This window comes from Histoplasma capsulatum (assembly GCF_000150115.1).
Source record: "Histoplasma capsulatum G186AR genomic scaffold supercont2.1, whole genome shotgun sequence".
Lineage (NCBI taxonomy): Eukaryota > Fungi > Ascomycota > Eurotiomycetes > Onygenales > Ajellomycetaceae > Histoplasma > Histoplasma capsulatum.
In genome coordinates, this window is record NW_025544801.1 from 2651340 (window position 1) to 2670438 (window position 19099).

Consider the following 19099-nt stretch of genomic DNA (forward strand, 5'->3'; position numbering starts at 1 on the left):
GCTCTGCATTTTGGTCTCTTCTCGCTTTACTTTCTTTTATATTTCCCCTTCTCTTGCATCTTTCCTTTCCTCGCGAGTAGGCCGTAAGGCATGTTAAGTTTAATGAAAATGTTTTTATTTGGAAGCTTTCACCCTCCCACCCTGTGGCGGGAACCAATCAGGCAGACGAGAAAGGGAGGAACATATTTTTTAGATTTAAGACAGACCGCTTCCGATGTACTTCCATTCCCAAGAAGCTAATAAAAAAAGACGAGTTAACGAAAGGGAAATAGAAACTGGTCTATATACTCCGTATACTGACTCTGATACATCATTGGCCACTCTTTTTGTTTGTCTTCTCCATCCTTGTACAACAATCACAAGACAACCGCCCAGCCCCTAACACATTTTCTTAATTGAGTCCTTATTCCTAATCCCCACCAAATTACCTTGTTTAACCCTCTCAAGCGTCAAAGCCGCAATAAGTGCCGCACCGACGCCAGACCCATCCTCCGCTCCGCTCATCACAACCCGATCCGGTTCACTATCTGGCCAGTCAAGGATCTCCCGCAGGGCTTTGGCGCCCCTGGCCTTGAAATGCGGGTACTTCTCGAACACTGACCCGTCCGCCCCGACATGGCAATGGGTGATATTTTTCTTCTTGCAGATGGCCGCAACACCGCAAGCGGAGAGGCGCGCGGCACGTGTGCCGATCAATTCCGCCAGGCGTCTGCAAAATTCTAGCTCCGAGGGCAATGCGTAGATCCCCAGGGTGCGTTCGAAGAGATCTCGCGTTTCTGACAGGTTCTCGAAGGGATCTTCTTCGATGAAGGCTAGGAAGGAGGAGTCCAGGGAGTATGGTTTACGTAGTTGGGAGACGTCCTGGTTAGCAAATATAAGCTTTCCCTTGTTGTCGTAGAGGTCGAGGAGGACTAGTCGGAAGATCTCGCCGAGGTAGAGACCTGCTGTCATTTTTTCGAAGGCTTGTTGGCCTGGTCGGGGTGAGTCGCGGTCAATGATTACGTCATACTGCGTTCGGGGGAGGACAATGAGTTCGTTGTCGAAGGCGCCGTATTCGCAGTTGATAGCGACTGGGGTGTCGGGAGGTAAATTGTAGTGGGCTATTTTCGGGATAGAGCCGGCGTTTTCCATGTAGGCGGCGTTGACGCCTGTGCCGAAGATACAGCCGATTTTCATCTCTGGGTCAGTGTAGGCGGAAGCAATAAGTGTGCCAGTCGTGTCGTTTACTAGAGCGGCAACTTTAATGGGGAGACCCTGTAAAGTAATTAGCACCATATAGCCAAAGAAAAATGGGAAAGGGGCTGAATTTTTAACCTTCTTAGCCAAAGCTTCTTCTAACATTGGGACGACGTCTTTGCCCTCGACGCCGTCAATATCAAAGCCCTTGGTCCATCTCTGTAGGACACCATGGTCAACATATTCTTGAGTAGCAGGGTATGAAAAGGTAAAGCCCAGCGGCAGGTCTGGCAAAGCCGTGCAACCGTCATGGTAGTATTCCATAAACTGCTGCACACAGTCGGCAATATATTCCCATAGTTCTGATGATTCGCCGCTCTTGAGCTCTTCGGGGATTCGATACTTGGACTGTGTAACATCGAACTCTCCCTTCTCTTCGGAGAGCTCAATTTCGCAGACGCGCAGGTTGGTGCCCCCCATGTCCAGAGCCAGAAATGTGCCTTTCTCATGGCCAGTGGGAAATCCTAGAACCCAAGTTACGTTCATGGGCTGGGGAGGAAAGTGAATTAGTAACCAACAATCGGATCACTTCTCTGCATGAGGGGCGCGGATCAGGAACGCAGGGTTGGGAAATTTACAATGTTTCCGCCTTCGACACTGAGGCCTTTTTCATCCACATTGTTAGAATACGTGGAATATCTAATAAATATTTTAAAGGCTGCTCTCAATCGTAATCCATGCCCTCTCTGCTGCCCACCTAACCACCTCTGCTTTTCTCGTGCGTAGATATCTATCCATTGGCATTGGACAAACAAAAGGGAATAAAAGAAGCTCACCCTTCTGTAACTCCTTGATGAAATGCTCAACGATCTGCTTCAGCTTCGCCTGGTCAACTGTGAAGAGCTCTTCCAGCGTCTTGAGCTGGTCAAGCACATCCTTCGGCATATCAGCCATTGATCCTAAGATGAAGCTTTGTTAGCTCTCGTCGCTACGTTTTCGCATTGACATATGACCACATATGCATGACTGCCTACTACATGGCTCAGGCGTATTCTAAAACTGGAACGCGTAACTGGGACTCACTGGCAAATACTCACCCTTCCGGGAAGGTTTTCGGCGGGGTGTTATAGCCATTGTGATCTCGGCGAATGGCCTTAAATTGGAAGATATAACGTAGGAAACAAACGTCTATTGAGTAACCCAGAGGCAGGATACTTTGATGACAGGTTGCGATCAAGAGATGAGGGAGGAATTGGTGCTGGCAGAGAAAAAGTGGTTGGGATCGAGGTTGTTGTTCCCAGCGTGCCCCACAAGCAACTTGTTGGCGGTCTAGTTACATATTATGACGACAGTGAGAGTAGTAAGCAGCCTGCATGGAGTTCGAAGCAACGGCACCAGCACGAGCATTCCTATGCTCTTTCGTCCGAGGTCGCAAGCATGCTAGATATCTATTGTGCCCCTGTTTTTTAACGCTAATATCATTCGTCCCTGGGGCTACTCTAATTTTAAATCGACTACGGATTTAACATATCACTTCGACTTTTCTAGATACTAAAGGAATCGCCATCGTTATTAATGTAATAGGAATTGCAAATCTTGCGGGAGAAAATCGAAACATCAAATACTTCTAACTAATGAGGATATGTAGTCATAAATTTAAACGCTCGTCATGTTGGTCATCATCGTCGTTAAATCTTCATAATTCCTGGTCTAGGCCCATGATTCTATGCGAGGCAAGGAAACAAGGGCTGTCCAGTACCTCCCCGAGCACTCTCAGGCAGGGTCGAAACCTGATGTCCTGAGTTACTTTGTTGTTTCTGTCTCCTAGCCAGTTCCCTTATTAGGTTCCGTGGTTGGCGGTGGAGATGATACATCCTGGTTTACTGCACTATCATCGGCAGATTTCGCCTCTGGCTTGCTTTGTTGCTGGGCCACAGGGTCGGGTTGTTCCGATCGAGAAGGCTGATTGTCCTCCTTCTCCATTTCGCGATTGATATCAACCCTGGAAGTGGCTGGGGATTCACACTTGCCTGGTCCTTCTGGCCCTTCTGCTCTTTTTGCCGTTTCCACCTTCTCCCCTATATGTAGCTCTGAACGGACTCGCGCCTCGTGGGATCGCGATATTTGAAGAGTGTGCTCCACTTCTCCTGCCAACCGTTCGACCTCATCACGTAATTGTTCATCCTTGGAGCGAGCTAGTTTTTCTTTTTCCTTATTCGTCAAACCTGCCTTTTTAGGATTTGTCTGCGCCCATAGTTCCTCCAGCTCCTCCCGCCAACCCAACGCCTCTGCGAATTTCAGCACACCATCGTCACACTCACCCAGTAGCAAAACATCATCTGGCCTGCTACCGAGGCCCCCAACCCTATTGAGATTAATCAGAAGGCGAGGACACCCATCCCTGCACAGACTAGGTAAACTAGCGAACGGCTGTACACTCAAACTAGTGCCCATAATAATGCACAGGTCTGCCGTAGCAGTGAGCGTGCGGTTCATGAAGAAAGTCTCTGGCAGGGGCTCTCCAAAGAACACAATATCAGGTTTCACTAGCCCCTGACATCCGAGACACCGAGGCACATCATCTGCATCTATAGCCTTGCGCATTAAATCTTCGGGGAATGAAGTTTTGCAATCGATGCATCGGTGGGATGCGTAGCTTCCATGTGCTTCCACAATCATTTCCCCCGGTACACCTGCTTCCCGTTCCAGACAGTCGATGTTTTGGGTGAAGAGCTTGAGTAGACGGCCTTTATCGTAGAGGAGTTTGATAAACGAGTGGGTGAGCGTTGGCCGATAGCGGCCGGGAAACATCTCCTTGGACAGGGCGTAAAAGGGGAATGGATTTTTGCGGAAGTAGGAGATATCGAATACGGCTTCTGGGCTCGGGAGATTTAGACGGGCGAGATTTGCGTAGACTCCCGTATCCGGAGAACGGAAGTCTGGGATTCCTGCGGCTGTGCTAATTCCCGCACCAGTCTGTGTATAGTCGGATGGCGAAATATTAGAAGGGATCATATATGTATGGCATGTAGGGATCATAAACTCCTTACCAGGACCACAATCCGTCGAATGTTCTTTTCTTTAATATACTCAGCGATCCCTTCGAGCGAGCGGGATTTCAGGGTTGTTGGTGGGGTGCTTTCGTCCAAAAGGACAGAGCTTTCATTCCCCATTTTTGGTGAGCGGCGAGGGGGCGAACAGCCCTTTTTATGCCTGAGTCTTCGGCGACGGCCTATTTTTACGTTTCGAGAGTGATTCGTAGATATTGAATTCTGAAAGAGAGACTTTGCCGAACAGAGCTTTCTTCTGGTTCAAACTGACGAGTCGGAGTGGATAGTAACGAGAGAAAGTCAAGGCGGAAATCTGAACGAGAGAAGAAGAAGAGGCTGATAAAAGCGAACCGGAAAAGCTTGGTGACTTGTTATTATAATGAATGAATTACATATAATTCCGTTGCCTTGTTTGCTTCGTTATTTGAGGTTTGATATCGCTTGTTTCGCTTGGGCCCGCGGCTAATTTGTATCAAGCCGCGTGTGTCTTGGCTCCAGTTGATGTTCGACAAACAATTTTCGTCAATATAATCAGAAGAGACCTGGACGGGTGTTTCTATGCTGCACCTTGAATTAATTACATATCCTAAGACTCCATTATGGACTTCAGCTTAGAAAGTCTCGATTTTCTAAATCGGGGCCACCAAGAAATGGCCCAACCTGCCAGGACACCCGTTGCTCCCTCGCCCGCCGCCGTTGTCAATGGCCATTCTGACCTAGCGGCCAGGGACAGGAAACAAGATGACAAGCACACGAAGAATACTGCACCTCAAACGAGCGATACCCGCGAAACTCAGCAAGTCAATGGACACGGTGATTCCACACACAATACCAACCCTGAGAACCCGCCTGACATTTACAATGCGCGCACAATTGCCGATATCAAAGCCACCTTATCCCATCTCCATGACCGTGAGGCTGCAGTAACTGCCCGCCTTGATGCACTCGTAGCTTCGCAAAAAGACTTCTCCCGCGAACTAGGCCGACTGGATCTGCTCCGCGCCCAACTAGGCTCGCAAGTAACCACTACTCGCGCAATCAGCCATGGCATGCTTGCGGATGCTGCTAGGACCGCGGACCGCATCTCCAGCGCCGTCAAACGGCTCGATCTCCAACAATCGCGTGTCAAGGCTACACTGGACGTAGTGGAACAAGTTGTAGAGTTGAAAGCGTGTGTGCTAGGCGTCGCTGGGTCCATGGGAGCATCGCAAGACTGGGAAATGGCTGCGAGTTACATGAACCGTGCGTCGAAGATCCCCAAGGATGTCATACTGGGTGATTTTGCAGTGGAGATCGTGCCTACGGCTGAAGTTCCGGATCCGCCAAGTGTGACGCTGGAGAATGCAGCGGAATCGCTCTGCGGGTTGTTCCTGCGGGAATTTGAACGGGCAGTCAAGGACAACGATGATGCGAAGATCACGAGGTTTTTCAAATTGTTTCCGCTTATTGGGAGGTCGGCTGTTGGGCTGGATGTGTATGGGCGCTATGTGTGCCAGGGCGTGGCGACACGGGCAAGGGCTAATTTACATTCTGGACCGGGTGGGGAACTAAGGAAAGATGGATTCTTTTATGCGAATGCGTTGACCAAGTTGTTTGAACACATTGCGCAGATTGTCGATGGGCATGGTGCTTTAGTGGAGAGACACTACGGTCAGGGCAAGATGACGAGGGTTGTGGAAAGGTTGCAGGTCGAGGCGGATGTTCAGGGGGGTATCATCTTGGAGTCCTGGAGCGATGACCGCCACATTGATCGCAAGTTAACAGATATCAAGTCTTATGCTTTTACGTTTCTTGTACAGAGCTTCCTGCCTGCTCCCCGGGGTATGGGCACACCTCGAGCGAACTCGCCGGCTAGTCGCGATGTAGCTTCACAGCGATCAAGTGAGGACGAAGGGGTGGATATGAAGGAGATTGATGGACTTTTGAATGAGATGGCCATTATGCTGGGGAGGTGGTCCTTATATTCCCGCTTCTTAACTGATAAATGCATGGCAAGTCATTTTACCTTTTTATTGCTACTTTGAGCGGTGCCATTACCTACGGATAATTGTAGACTAACAAGACTAAAGAACGGTGATGAGGAAGAATTCAAATTACCGGAGTTCCTTGCACAATCAGCGCTGTGTCAGAAGATCAGTGATCGCCTCATCCACCCATTCAACGCAATGACTACATTTTTCCTCCGGCGGTCGGTGGAGAAGGCTTTCCAGTTAGACGAAGGACCCCCAGAACTGACGTTAAACCGACACCAACCCCTGCGCGCTAACCCGCCACACATCACTTCGGCCGTGGACGACGTTATGTATATTGTCAACAAGGTTCTTCAGCAGTCGCTCCGCACTTCGCAACACGACGTCATGGCCAGTGTGACGCCAACTCTCGCCCGGGTTCTTGGCACTGATTTCATCGGTATGATCCAGCGCAAGATGCGGGATGAAAGTTATCCCAGAGGAGCTGCAGGTGGCGCTCCATCTGAAACTACCATCATTGCCTTCCTAGTGCTTCTCAACAACCTTGACGTGGCCATCGAGTACATCCAGCGCATCGTGAAAAACCATGTGGAACCCTCGAAACCCGAAATTGGCCGTAATCGACCCGGCGACACCGCAGCCAGCGAATCTCCGCTCGCCAACCTCTTCCCGCTCGGCGACGAGGCCCAGAGAGTAGGCAGCATGCTGAAGTCGTTCTCCTCATCATTCGAGTCCAAGGCCCAGGATCTCGTCAATGATGGGACTCAAGTCTTGTTCAATAATGTCATCAAAGCTCATATCCGACCTATTTTAGCGGAATCATTCCGTGACATCGAGTACCAACCGCGGGATGATGTTGTTAATGAGAACGATGTTGCCAACGGAGAGGGGTTGATGGATGAGGCCGACGGCAACGTCGTTCGTCACCGGTTTGCGATAGCGTGGGCGGATCTGCTAGAGCCGATCGCACGAATCCTTAGTGGACGGGTCTTTGAGCGGCTGCTTGGCGTGATTGTGGCGGCGCTGGCGAGACTTTTAGAAAAGCGTATCTGGTCGTATCATGGCCGAGTGAATGCGTTAGGGGCGACGCAGTTGGAGCGGGACGTCATGGGGATAGTTAGTGTAGCGGTGGATGTGGGCCGGGATGATGGTGGTCGCAAAGGTGGTGGCGCCGGGGGTGAGGATGGCGCAAGGCAGTATGGGGGGGCTCGATATCGGCATCGTGAGGCCTTTGGACGGTGTTTGCAGATCGTGATGGTGATGGGTATGGAGGAGGAGGAGTGGGAGGAGGTCATGCGCGGCAACATGGAGGATGTGGTTGATCGATTGAGTGTGGAGGAGCGGGTGAGGGCAAGGGGGATTGTTGTGAATTGATTATGGTTTTCCGAAGGAAGATGTAGGAACCACAAAGGAGCACGGAGCCCGTTTTGAATCGATTTACTTCCGCATTGGGTATTTTGCAATCGACATGAGCGGACGAGATGTCTTCAAACTTTCAATTGCATCATTGTTGCACATTTGTGGGAGTGGCTTGATCCTACTTAGATAGATAGCAAGATGGTTTGTTCAATTGAGTGCTTATATTCAGTGAATAATGTAAAGTGTTATCAGAGCTGTATCTACTGAATCATGGGCCTCCGAAACCACCCGGTCAGCACCAGCCTCAATGCGTTGTGGTTCTCCACCAATAATCCGGTTAGAGGGGAGAGCGTTTCCTGTGTGAGACCAAATAATAACTAAACGAAAATAAGCATTCCGTGGCTTTTCCGATAATCCATGGCATCTATATAGCGGGCGGAGCCCAATGGAAGGAAGCTAACTTATCATCGGCTTTTAAGCTTGTTATCAGGAAAGAGATGAGGTTTTTTTCTTTTTTTTCTTTTGTCTGCGGTGATTTTTTTGTGGAGGCCTGGGCTGGCCGATTATTTAACCTCAGTAACAAAAGAAAAGCAAAAAGTCAAAAAGAAAAAAAACGCTCAATGGCATGTTGTTATCTTTGTGCTCCGTTATCGATCTAGTTTGGAGATGGACCAAAAGTCATTACCGACGCTAGAAACTTATAGAGTACCGCTGTGACAGTACCAGCTGAGGAATAGGGGGGTGGTGCCTAGAGCTGGGCTGCTATTTAGGCGCTGCGTCCCCAAAACTCCAGGCAAAGGGAACCCGGAATTACTTACGGTCCGGTATTGAGATTTCCCTATGTTCCACAGAAACAGTGGTCGCCACCAGTTTGGACGTTTCAACCCGTTATCGGCCAATCAATGAGCAGAGAGATGAACACAGCGACGTTGTTATTTGTATACTCCGTATGCCTGGTATGATATCTACGGCGTAATGTTGAGATATGCATTGAAAAGACGTAGCAAGAACTAGCATTCTCCATGTTAAGAAAGAGGAACAGAGTAAGATATGTAGACATACTATGTATACATGCACCGTACAGGACGATCTAGTGCAGGGCCAGACATGTCCAGCAGAAACACACATGGCCTCTTTGGTGCTTTGCCCATTCGTCCACCTGGTAGCGGCCATGGAGCCAGCGGGAAGTGGGTGATCCGTGGCTTGGCTTCAGGAGACAGATGTTGGAGTTACCAGAATGATAAAAATACCTAGTCGAGTCTTAGTTTTATCATCAGGCCCCTAGGTCGTTATCTTCTCCATATCTCCCACGTCTTTATCTCTTCTCTATTTATAGTGTCCGCTTGTTGATAACCAGGTATTATTGAGGGGGGGACCGATTGATTTTCGTGTCCCGGGATCCAATTAAATGTTTATTTCTTTCGTTATCTCTTCCTTGTGTTCGAGTCTTCGAGCTTATCTTCCGTCTTTAATAACCTCGTAAGAGTAAGAGTCGGTACTCCGGCACTCACTGTCCGTAGTTAGGGGTTGCAAACCTGATATATACTCCTGCGTATCTTAGCTCTTAGTTTTCTTCATTCACCTTCCTTTTATTTTCCCTACCTGCCAGACCGCCTGTTCCTCTCCCATTTCATCCCTCGCTGCTCTCCATTCTGCTTGTAAAAAGAAGATTGAGTTTTCAAGCTGTAACTTGTTATACTGGATTTCATTTACTAGGAAATCACCGAAGGGAAACAAATGAGAAGCAAAATATAAAATAAAAGAGAGACGAACCCGGTAAACTTACCAACACAGGAAAGGCAGGCAGTAGACCTCCTCGGGGAACAATATGTCGGTTCATCCGGGCCCCTATGTCCCCGACTATGCATCATACAACTGGATCGGTGCGCCAGCAAACTTCGAGCTCACAACCGATTCGGACCTGGGAGGGAACTCCCGTAAGTTTCCCCAACCCCCAGAAGCGATATTTCCCAAATACACTAACCACCCCGATAAAATCCCAGGAGTCGAAAACTTAAACAAATGGTTTCAACCTGGGGACCAAGCGTACCTAATCGTCGCCTCAGCGATGGTCATGGTCATGATTCCCGGCCTGGGCTTCCTCTACTCGGGTCTCGCGAGGCGAAAGTCCGCTCTCAGTATGATCTGGGTGTGTATGGGGTCCATGTCCATCGTCACTTTCCAGTGGTATTTCTGGGGCTACTCGCTCGCCTTCTCCCCCACCGCAAAGAACGGGTTTATTGGCGATTTGAGAAACTTTGGCCTCAAGAAGACGCTCGCAACTCCGAGTCCCGGGTCGCCACTGATACCGGAGCTGCTATATGCCTTATTTCAGGTGCGTGGAAATTTAATTATGACAGTTGTGCAATCTGACGCTGACTGAGGAGGGTTTGGTAGATGCAATTTTGTGCGGTCACTGCCGCCATTGTAATGGGATCCGTGGCTGAGCGTGGCCGTCTGTTACCTGCTATGGTTTTTACTTTCTTTTGGGCTACTCTCGTCTATTGTCCCCTCACGTGTTGGATATGGAATGTCAATGGGTGGGCTCACAAATGGGGAGTCTTGGACTTTGCGGGAGGGGGTCCCGTTGAAATTGGATCTGGTTTATCTGCGCTTGCATATTCGATGGTTTTGGGTCGTCGCAAGGAGAGCATGATGCTCAACTTCCGACCACATAATGTCTCGCTAATTGTCCTGGGAACTGTCTTCCTCTGGTTTGGGTGGCTGGGATTCAACGGTGGTTCGGCTTTCGGCGCTAACCTGCTTGCTGTCATCGCATCCTGGAATGCCATTTTGACCGCCAGCTTTGCGGCTATTACTTGGGTACTCTTCGACTGGCGACTCGCTCGGAAGTGGTCTATGGTGGGGTGGTGTTCAGGTACCATATGTGGCTTGGTTGCATCAACTCCTGCCGCCGGTTTTATTCCTCCGTGGGCAAGTGTGGTGCTTGGGATAGTAACGGGAGTCGTAGCGAACTACGCTACAAAAAGTCAGTTTCCTTAAGAATCAGAAATGATTCTCTAGGTATGTCAAATAAGGAAGAAGATTTCAACTAACATTCTCTGTAGTAAAATACTGGATCCGTATCGACGACTCCATGGATATCTTCGCTGAGCACGGCATTTCCGGCATTGTCGGGTTAATATTCAACGGTTTCTTCGCCACCGACGCGATTAACGGGCTCGACGGTGTAAACACGGGAACGGGTGTGGGGGGCTGGCTCATTGGCAACTACAAACAAATGTACATCCAGATCGCCTACATCCTTGCGACCAGCGCGTACACCTTCGTAGTATCCGCCCTAATCGCGTACGCCATCAACGCGATCCCAGGTCTTAAATTGCGTGCGTCAGAACAGGCAGAGCTATTGGGAATGGACGACGACCAAATCGGGGAATTTGCATATGATTATGTCGAGGTCCGCCGCGACTACCTTGCATGGACGCCGCAGAGTCATATACAGAACCAAGGAAGCCATGATGTGTCCTCTGTTCATCTTTATGGGATTAACGAACACAGCGAGATGACAAAGGTGGCCATGGCGGTGAACAGTCGACCAGTACCAACATCAACACCAGCTGATTCAGAGATTAACGAGAGTAAAAATGCTACTCCACAGCCCGCGGACCTTGGTCATAGCGAAAAGGTAGAAGTAGACTGAGCCTCTCAGCATTGTTTTGTCATTTTTGCAAATTTATGCTTTTCTTGAGTTTTCTTTTTGTTTTTCCAGAGATCACATAGAACATGTCACCAGTCTAGGAGTTATAGTTTTCGATTTCAGTGGGCCTGTTTTCCATTTCATACCCGTGTTAGTTATGCTGATTTTAGTTCTCCATATATACATACCTCGATAATAATCTATATATATTCCCTCTCATGGTTGATTGTTGATTCAATTCAAAGTTAGAGAGATGCAACGGAATATCCCCTTGTCACCTTTGAGCCGTGTCACCGGATTCGCGAAGTTGGTGTTGGATGAGGTATAAATTAGGCGCGATCCGGCCCGAGTTTCCGCGCGCTTAACCAAGTTATCGTCAGGTCACTCGTGTAAGATCGGTCTGAAGAAAGATGGGACGTCCTTTCTGGCCAGATCATGCTTTGTCTTCTGCCCAGGCTTAACTTTAACCACGATTAATTGGAACTCTAGACACCGATGGAATGAGTCCTACGCCTAGAGATAAGAGTTTTGGTCATGATCAGGTTCATGAGGTTGGTCGTGTTGGCCATTCAGGAAAAGGTTGAGTTTTTTGTGGTTATTTTTAATTTTATTTAAAGGCCGCCGGCTCTTTTATATTCATCGACAGCAGGCAAAACCAAGTGTTTGTTTAACTAGAATGATTGGGCGGCGTAGCATGTGGGGTATGAGGATGTGCTATCGTACAAGTAGAAAAAGCATACAATAATCCGTACTGTACAAAGAATGATAAAAGCACTGATCCTCCCTTTGTCTATTCCGACGATGTAATGAGATATAGTTGGGGAGGGGGGGAGAGGAAGTGGCATGTCAGGAAACTGAAGAGAGGAAATAATGGAACAATCGCTAAACAAAACACTGAGCAACAGATCATAGAAGGATAAAAAAATTAAAAAATAAAAAAAATAATAGAACAAATGTGATCTAAAGCGCGATATACAAGAATATGTAAAAATAGGATAAAGATCTCGTCATTAAATCACGGAACGCCCACCTAGCTCTCCCACGCGCCTTTGCTCATTCCATACTTCGTAGACAGTCTCACACATTAACACTATACCCACCAATCCTCATGCCAGATATTCCCACCCCACCATTCCTCTTCTGCCACGCCAGATATTTCCGCCCCTCATCGACCCAAAACACCGTACTAGAAATGCAAACAAGGACACACAGATCCCACAGCCCAATCGCCTCCGTCTGGAAAATGCCCTGCAAGAGCGGCAAATAGATAACGCATGCCTGCCCTACCAAAGAGCCAAGGACCGCATAGTTGAACATCTTATTGCCGAATAGCGGCAACTCTCCACGTAGGATGGACTTAGTTTCTGACCGACATGTAAGTGCGTTGAACATGTCGAATAACACGAAACAGGTGAATGTCATGGTAGTGTCGCGACTGGTGACGATGCGCGAGCTAACCCCCGAGACTTCATCCGTATGGTCGGACATTTCGTGGATGTAGATGGCAAACGTTCCGAGCATTATTAGGAGCGCGGAGGTGAGGACGCGGCGGATCAATGGTTTGGTAAGTACACGGGCATGTTTGGAACGTGGGGGCCGGCTCATGATGGAGGGATCGACAGGCTCAACACCGAGGGATTGGGCCGGTGGGCCGTCCATGAGGATGTCTGTATGGGAGATGGTGATCAGTATTTTGGGCTGCCTGTCCAGTGTTGAATGGGAGAAGAAGCGGGGAGGAACATACTGATCCATAATATCTGCATCGCATTAAGCGGGTTTTTGAACCCCAGTGTTGTGCTGAAGAGTACAAGGCTCAATGCCGCAACGCTGGTGCTCAGTTGAAATGTGATGAAATTTTGGATATTATAGAAAATTCCCTTGCCTTGTTCAATGGCTCGTAGAATCGTTGAGAAATCGTCATCCGTTAAAATCATATCTGCCGCTTCCTTGGCGACATCGGTACCTAATCGACCCATTGAGATTCCAATGTCTGCCTTCTTCAGGGCAGGTGCATCATTGACACCATCACCTGTCATTGCAACAACATTCCCGCGCGATTGAAGCGCTCGCACAATTTTCATCTTATGATCCGGACTAGTTCGCGCGAATATAGAAGTTGCAGAAATCGTCTGCGCCAATTCGTCAGTGCTCATGCGGTCTACGTCTTCTCCCCTGAGTACCTCTCGAGCCGAGGGCGATGTATTAACAGGCATTCCAAGTTTCCTTGCAATAGCCACCGCCGTTGTCTCCGCATCGCCTGTGATCATTATGACCCTGACTCCGCCAGCCATCAGTTTGCGGAGCGCTCGGCGGACATCTTTTCGGGGTGGATCATTCATCCCGACAAGGCCAGAAAATACAAGGCCTGTATAAAGGTCGTCATCTTTGGACTGGATTTTCTCCGAATGGCCAGGTGTTGGGCTTCGGCTGCCCAATGGACGACTCCCTCTTCCGATATCTCTAACTGGACCGCTTGCGAAGCCAAGTACTCTCAATCCTTCTCTTGCCATGGATTCAGCTGCCTCTCTTACTATCTGCCGTCTCGTTTCGTCTAGAATTACTTCCCGGCCGTCTTTGGTTAGGTATGTATCACAACGCTTGAGAACTTCTTCTATGGAACCTTTAATGTATGCAGTTTCGGGACAACCACCGTTGCCAAATCCGTTCTCCGACAGATGGCTGCCGCCACCAATTACCACTCCCATCCATTTTCGCTCTGAGCTAAAAGGGGTTTCCGCCACACGGGAGCTTATGTGGTCTCGAATATCATCCTCAGCGAACGCATCTAATAAATCTAAAATGGCGACATCTGTAGGCTGGCCAACCCATCGACTCCTAATTGCACCGGAAGTTTGATCCACAGTTGAGGATAATATGGCAGCGGAGGCAGCAGTGGCTGGTGAATTGGCATGCGCGCGGGATAGACGAGCATTATTGGCAATGTTACCGACACGAAGGATAGTACGTGCAGCGGGGCTTGCATTCACTGACCTGCTGTCTCTGTTTACTTCGAAAGGAGCGTCGCAATCGAAATGCCACATCTTCGTAACTGTCATGTGATTGAGCGTCAAGGTGCCTGTCTTATCACTGCAGACGACGTTGACAGAGCCTAACGTCTCAACACTAGGTAACCTTCGAACGATGGCGCCTCTTCTCGCCATTCGGAAGACTCCAAGTGCTAAAGTAACAGTAACGATGATTGGAAGACCCTCTGGAATAGCAGCGACTGCCAAAGATACACCAATGGTGAACATATCCAATAATTTTCTACCTTGTAATAGTCCGATCAGGACGATTAATCCAATGACTGCAAATGACACGTAACTCAGCTCTTGACCCAGTCGGTCCATTGACAATTGGAGTGGCGTTCGGGGACTTTCGATTTCTCGAAGAGAGGCAGAGATGCTCCCAAATTCTGTATTAGACCCAGTAGCTATAACAATTCCCTGACCATAGCCGGATCGCACCAAAGTACCCATGAAAGCAATGTTATGCTGTTCGTTCAATCGAAGGTCAGTCCCAACCGTCCCAGCGGCTGGTGAATGGTAATAGGGGGAAATGGACCCAGTATTTTCTTTGATTGACTGAAGCGAGCCATTTGCATTACCCAGTGATTCAGAAGATTTGGCAACTGGTTCGTTTTCTCCGGTAAGGTTGGATTCGTCAATTGAAAGGCCGGTAGAGCTGAAGATGCGGAGATCTGCAGGAATTCTATCACCCGTCGAGAATAGAACCAAATCGCCAGGGACCAATTGACTTGCCAGAACTGTTGTAGATGCCTTTGGAGAGGACGTCACTGGGTGGGGCCCATCCGTCATCAACCCTTGCAGCTCCAATTCTGCTACCCCATTTGCAGTTTGAGGTGCGACATGTCCGAGTGAGTCACAGTGGTGTACATTGCGAATTAAATGGGCATAATGCGGCACCATCCTATTCAATGCCTCCAACGACTTCTCTGACCTGTACTCCTGCACAAACCCAACACTGACGACAATTGTAACTGCAAGTGCAATGCTGATTGCATCATCGTAATTGCTCATGAAGAAAGAAATTGCAGCAGAAGCCAAAAGCAACAATATCAATGGCTCTTTAAACTGCTTAAGAAATCGCATCCAGAGAGGCTCCGGGTCCTCAGAGGAGAGCTCGTTCGGGCCATCTCGTAGCAATCTTGTATGTGCATCTGCTGGGGAGAGGCCATGAGAAAGCGATGTTTGTAAACGGTCGGCGACTTCCTGTGGACTGAGCCTCGAGTATGTGGATGTGCTTGAAGATGATACGACAGTGCTCTTGCGATGGGGAGAAGGAGTCTGTCGGGAGGAATTAGGGACGACGTAGGGAGGAGGGACTGAGTGAAGCGGGGGCGGAAATCCTGACATAGCTCAGGAGGCGGAGGAAGCGATGCTCCAGTCAGGCATCCCGAGACGGTTACGGGGCTGGCAGAAGCCGGGGTTACAGCGGGAGCAGTGAAGGCATATATCAGTCGGTTGGACTTCTAGAAGCCAGCGAGATCGAACGAAAGACGGCTAAAGATTCGACGACAAATATTATTAACACAATGTGTTAGCAGATGAAAATGACGATTGCACGAGAATGGAAATTCGAGTAGCTTCCAAATTAGAATCGCAGATTGAAGGACTTCCTCCGTATCGCTGCAGACTGTGGTAAAGCTGTCTTCAAAAAAAAAGATTCACGTCTGGCCTTTCCATAGCTCACTGGGAGTTAGCTCTGCCAAGCACGACTGACTCAGCAACACAGTCACGTGATTTCCAGCCACCCCATTCTTTGCTCTTCTGAGCAAACCGCCCTGGAATTTCAAACAAACGCGCTTCCCATCTCCCAACCCCTCGCCTTTCCTCCCGCCGCCGACTCCTTGTAGACTCATCGCAGCACTCGACTCCAGTTCCGTCTCAGCATCTATCTCTCTTGGAGCAGTCTACCACTCTATATCTCTGATTGGATTTGGATACGTGATTGCATTATTGCCTTTAGGATAGGGACCCGTCGCGCAAGGTCGCAATTTGTTGGTCCCTTTTTATTTTTGGAGCCCCAGCGCGTCGATGACCGCGGGTCGACATACTGGTCGCACTGGTTGTTGACTCGCGTTCTCGCATCCGGAATTACTTAAGAAAACATCTACGCTAATCATACGCGACATTTTTAATTCCATACCTTCGCCATGTTTTACTCGGAGACGCTGTTATCGAAGACCGGGCCCCTGGCTCGAGTCTGGCTGTCCGCGAACCTCGAACGCAAACTGACAAAATCCCATATTCTGCAATCTGACATCGAAAGCAGTGTCAGCGCGATTGTCGACCAGGGCCAAGCGCCCATGGCGTTGCGGTTGAGTGGTCAGCTGTTGTTGGGTGTTGTCCGCATCTACAGCAGGAAAACTAGATATCTTCTTGATGACTGCAACGAGGCTTTAATGAAGATTAAAATGGTTCGTATGACTATTCACGAATTCTTGGGAGATGAACTTGGTTTTGCTAACCGCCCATTTAGGCTTTTCGATTGACAAACAACAATGATCTCCCCACCTCCGTCACCCTCCCCGCTGGTGGAATTACTCTGCCAGATGTGCTTACGGAGTCTGATCTATTTATGAACTTGGATACCTCTGTTTTGTTCTCACAACCCATGCCACAAGTAGGGACTGAAGGCAAAAGGCCTGCATCGTCGCTAGGTTGGTCGAGCCAGCTGCTTCCGGACAGCACCCCTAGTCGGCGGTTCGCGACGCCCATCGAGAGACCCCACTTGGAAGATGATACCGGTCTTGTTCTTGATTTAGGCGAGGACGACATGCCTTTAGGCCACGACATGAGCATTGAAGTGGGACGAGATGCACCTGCTCCACGACCGGTTGGCGAAGACCTTTTCAGCGACGACCAAAGGGCGTTCAACGATGATTTGGAGCTCGATCATGGTGATGTTGGAATCCAATTTAACAAACCAGAGGATGAAGTAGATGCGCATGACAATGTGGATAACTTCTTGCAGCAGGATGATGATGTGCTTATGGGTGGTGTTGAAGAAGAGTTGGGAGCTCCGATTGTCGAAGCAGACACAACAGTGGTACCTGCGGAAGAACCCAGCGAATTCCTTAGGGATTCTCAATCTCCACTTTCATCTGTGCGATCTAGTGTCGTGCGAGACCTTGAAGACTCTTTTATGCATGAAACTGTCCGCCAAACTCAGAGAGTCAAAAGAAGAAAAATTCTCCAGCCAGATGCCGATACTGTCATCTCAAGCCATCAAATCAAAGAACAACAAGCTGATCGATCAAGTATCTTGAAACCAGCCTCGATTTTGCCACGCGATCCTCTTTTACTGACTCTAATGAATATGCAAAAGAACGGTGATTTCGTATCAAGTGTTATGAGCGGCAACAACGAAAACTGGGCTCCGGAATTGCGCGAAATGCTGTCAATTGATGCTGTGCGACAGGCGAGCGAGCTTAAGCGAAAGCGAGACAGCGGAATTGCCGATATGGATGTTGATGGAGCTGACAAAATGCCCCGGCTTGACCTTGATGAAGACAGCGGTTTCCTACATGCGGACGAAGGCATCGAGCTTGGCGGAGACACCACTCTGAACCAGCAATCTGAGATCCACATTGCAGGCGATGAGGAACAAGCGCACTACATGTCCGATGACGAAGTTCCCGGCTATCAAGCAGAGGGCTTCAACGACTCTAGCAGCACCGTCCATCCCGCAGAAAGCGGACCTGTCTCTCTCGGAACAAAGCACGCCGTTCACTTGTTACGCGACCGATTCGGAGGTGAAGGTTCTTCACGATCGAAGAAGAGTAGCGTTATCTTCCAAGATCTCCTCCCCGAGGGGACCACGACCAAGAGTGATGCGACCAAGATGTTTTTCGAGGTGCTTGTGTTAGCCACGAAAGACGCTGTGAAGGTTGAGCAGCACCATGGTACGATTGGTGGTCGCCTAAAGATCAGTGCCAAGCAGGGCCTATGGGGATCATGGGCAGAAACGGAAGCCGGAGGCGAAATAGCCACACAGACAACAGAAGTCGCGGTTTGATATTGTCTTTTCACTTTTTTTATCTATCTTGGAAACGACCTTTGGTCACCTTGATAGTTTCCCTTGTTGACATTTTTGGGCTGTGGCTGGTTCTAGCAAAGGAGAATATTTTGGTCTTTGCCTTGGCTTTCCAGCTTTTCGATTTTCTTGAGATACCTGGGTTGCCTTTCTATCTCACTTTCAGTGTTTTCAGTGCCTATCTCGCTATTCCCTCCCGCCCCGCCCCCCCATCTTTTTCTTTTTCGGCCCGAGAAAGCTTGGTTGTGGACTTGGGAAAGCCCTGGAGCTAATCATTTGTCCGGTTCTATGTTTTATAATTTTGGTAACAGGAGAGGTATTGGATTGTGCCTAGGGCTGAAAAATCGATAGTTGTGTATAGGTTGTTGTGAGGGGATGGGATTGTTTTCATGTATGATTCATTATGACCTCTGCGATACTGGCTTGGGGTTTAGTGGACCGTTTCTCTTGCGCTTTTCTCTTCTCTTTTCTTTTTGCCCTTTTTTTTTTTTTTTTTTTTTTATTGGCCTTGTATCTTCCTTCTCTGGATGGGGGTGGAGGGAGAGTTGTTGCGTCGTGCGTTTATCATTATTATTTTTTTCTCACAGGAAAAGAGGGCGCAAGACAATGGCGTTCACAATGGGGTCTTCTTGATATATATAAGCTGGGATTTTCTCTTTTTTCTCTGTCTCTCCTTTCTCCTAGAAACGTGCAAGTTTCCTTTCCCGAAATATTAGGAGGAGAGGGGCGGCGAAGCAGTGTAGCCTTGCAAAATACCTTGTCGTAATAGCAATTATCTCAGGCATTCCTTATGGCTGAGTCTTAGTTGATGAATAGTTTTAACCCGC

The 19099-nt window shown here is 48.8% G+C and overlaps 6 protein-coding genes across 6 annotated transcripts; 3 read left to right on the forward strand and 3 right to left on the reverse strand.

Annotated features, from left to right (window-relative positions):
* Window positions 1–166: 166 nt before the first annotated feature.
* Window positions 167–2310, reverse strand: HCBG_00856 (hexokinase; the record flags this gene model as incomplete). Its single annotated transcript, XM_045427906.1, has 3 exons — window positions 167–1700; window positions 2013–2135; window positions 2274–2310. 3 exons carry the CDS (start codon window positions 2308–2310, stop codon window positions 379–381), a joined length of 1482 nt encoding a protein of 493 aa, XP_045291881.1.
* A 499-nt stretch (window positions 2311–2809) lies between these two features.
* HCBG_00857 (silent information regulator 2) lies at window positions 2810–4635 on the reverse strand (the record flags this gene model as incomplete). The annotated part of the gene is made up of 2 exons (XM_045427907.1): window positions 2810–4152; window positions 4227–4635. The coding sequence occupies 2 exons, from the start codon at window positions 4347–4349 to the stop codon at window positions 3001–3003; spliced, it is 1275 nt and encodes a 424-aa protein (XP_045291882.1).
* A 190-nt stretch (window positions 4636–4825) lies between these two features.
* On the forward strand, window positions 4826–7821 carry HCBG_00858 (Golgi transport complex subunit COG4; the record flags this gene model as incomplete). Its single annotated transcript, XM_045427908.1, has 2 exons — window positions 4826–6121; window positions 6296–7821. The coding sequence occupies 2 exons, from the start codon at window positions 4826–4828 to the stop codon at window positions 7568–7570; spliced, it is 2571 nt and encodes an 856-aa protein (XP_045291883.1).
* Window positions 7822–9366: 1545 nt separating this feature from the next.
* On the forward strand, window positions 9367–11438 carry HCBG_00859 (ammonium transporter MeaA; the record flags this gene model as incomplete). Its single annotated transcript, XM_045427909.1, has 4 exons — window positions 9367–9492; window positions 9559–9890; window positions 9953–10544; window positions 10624–11438. The coding sequence occupies 4 exons, from the start codon at window positions 9384–9386 to the stop codon at window positions 11214–11216; spliced, it is 1626 nt and encodes a 541-aa protein (XP_045291884.1).
* Window positions 11439–12037: 599 nt separating this feature from the next.
* Window positions 12038–15589, reverse strand: HCBG_00860 (secretory pathway Ca2+-ATPase; the record flags this gene model as incomplete). Its single annotated transcript, XM_045427910.1, has 2 exons — window positions 12038–12880; window positions 12958–15589. 2 exons carry the CDS (start codon window positions 15587–15589, stop codon window positions 12291–12293), a joined length of 3222 nt encoding a protein of 1073 aa, XP_045291885.1.
* An 800-nt stretch (window positions 15590–16389) lies between these two features.
* HCBG_00861 (double-strand-break repair protein rad21) lies at window positions 16390–18254 on the forward strand (the record flags this gene model as incomplete). The annotated part of the gene is made up of 3 exons (XM_045427911.1): window positions 16390–16653; window positions 16716–17342; window positions 17565–18254. 3 exons carry the CDS (start codon window positions 16390–16392, stop codon window positions 18252–18254), a joined length of 1581 nt encoding a protein of 526 aa, XP_045291886.1.
* Window positions 18255–19099: the final 845 nt, after the last annotated feature.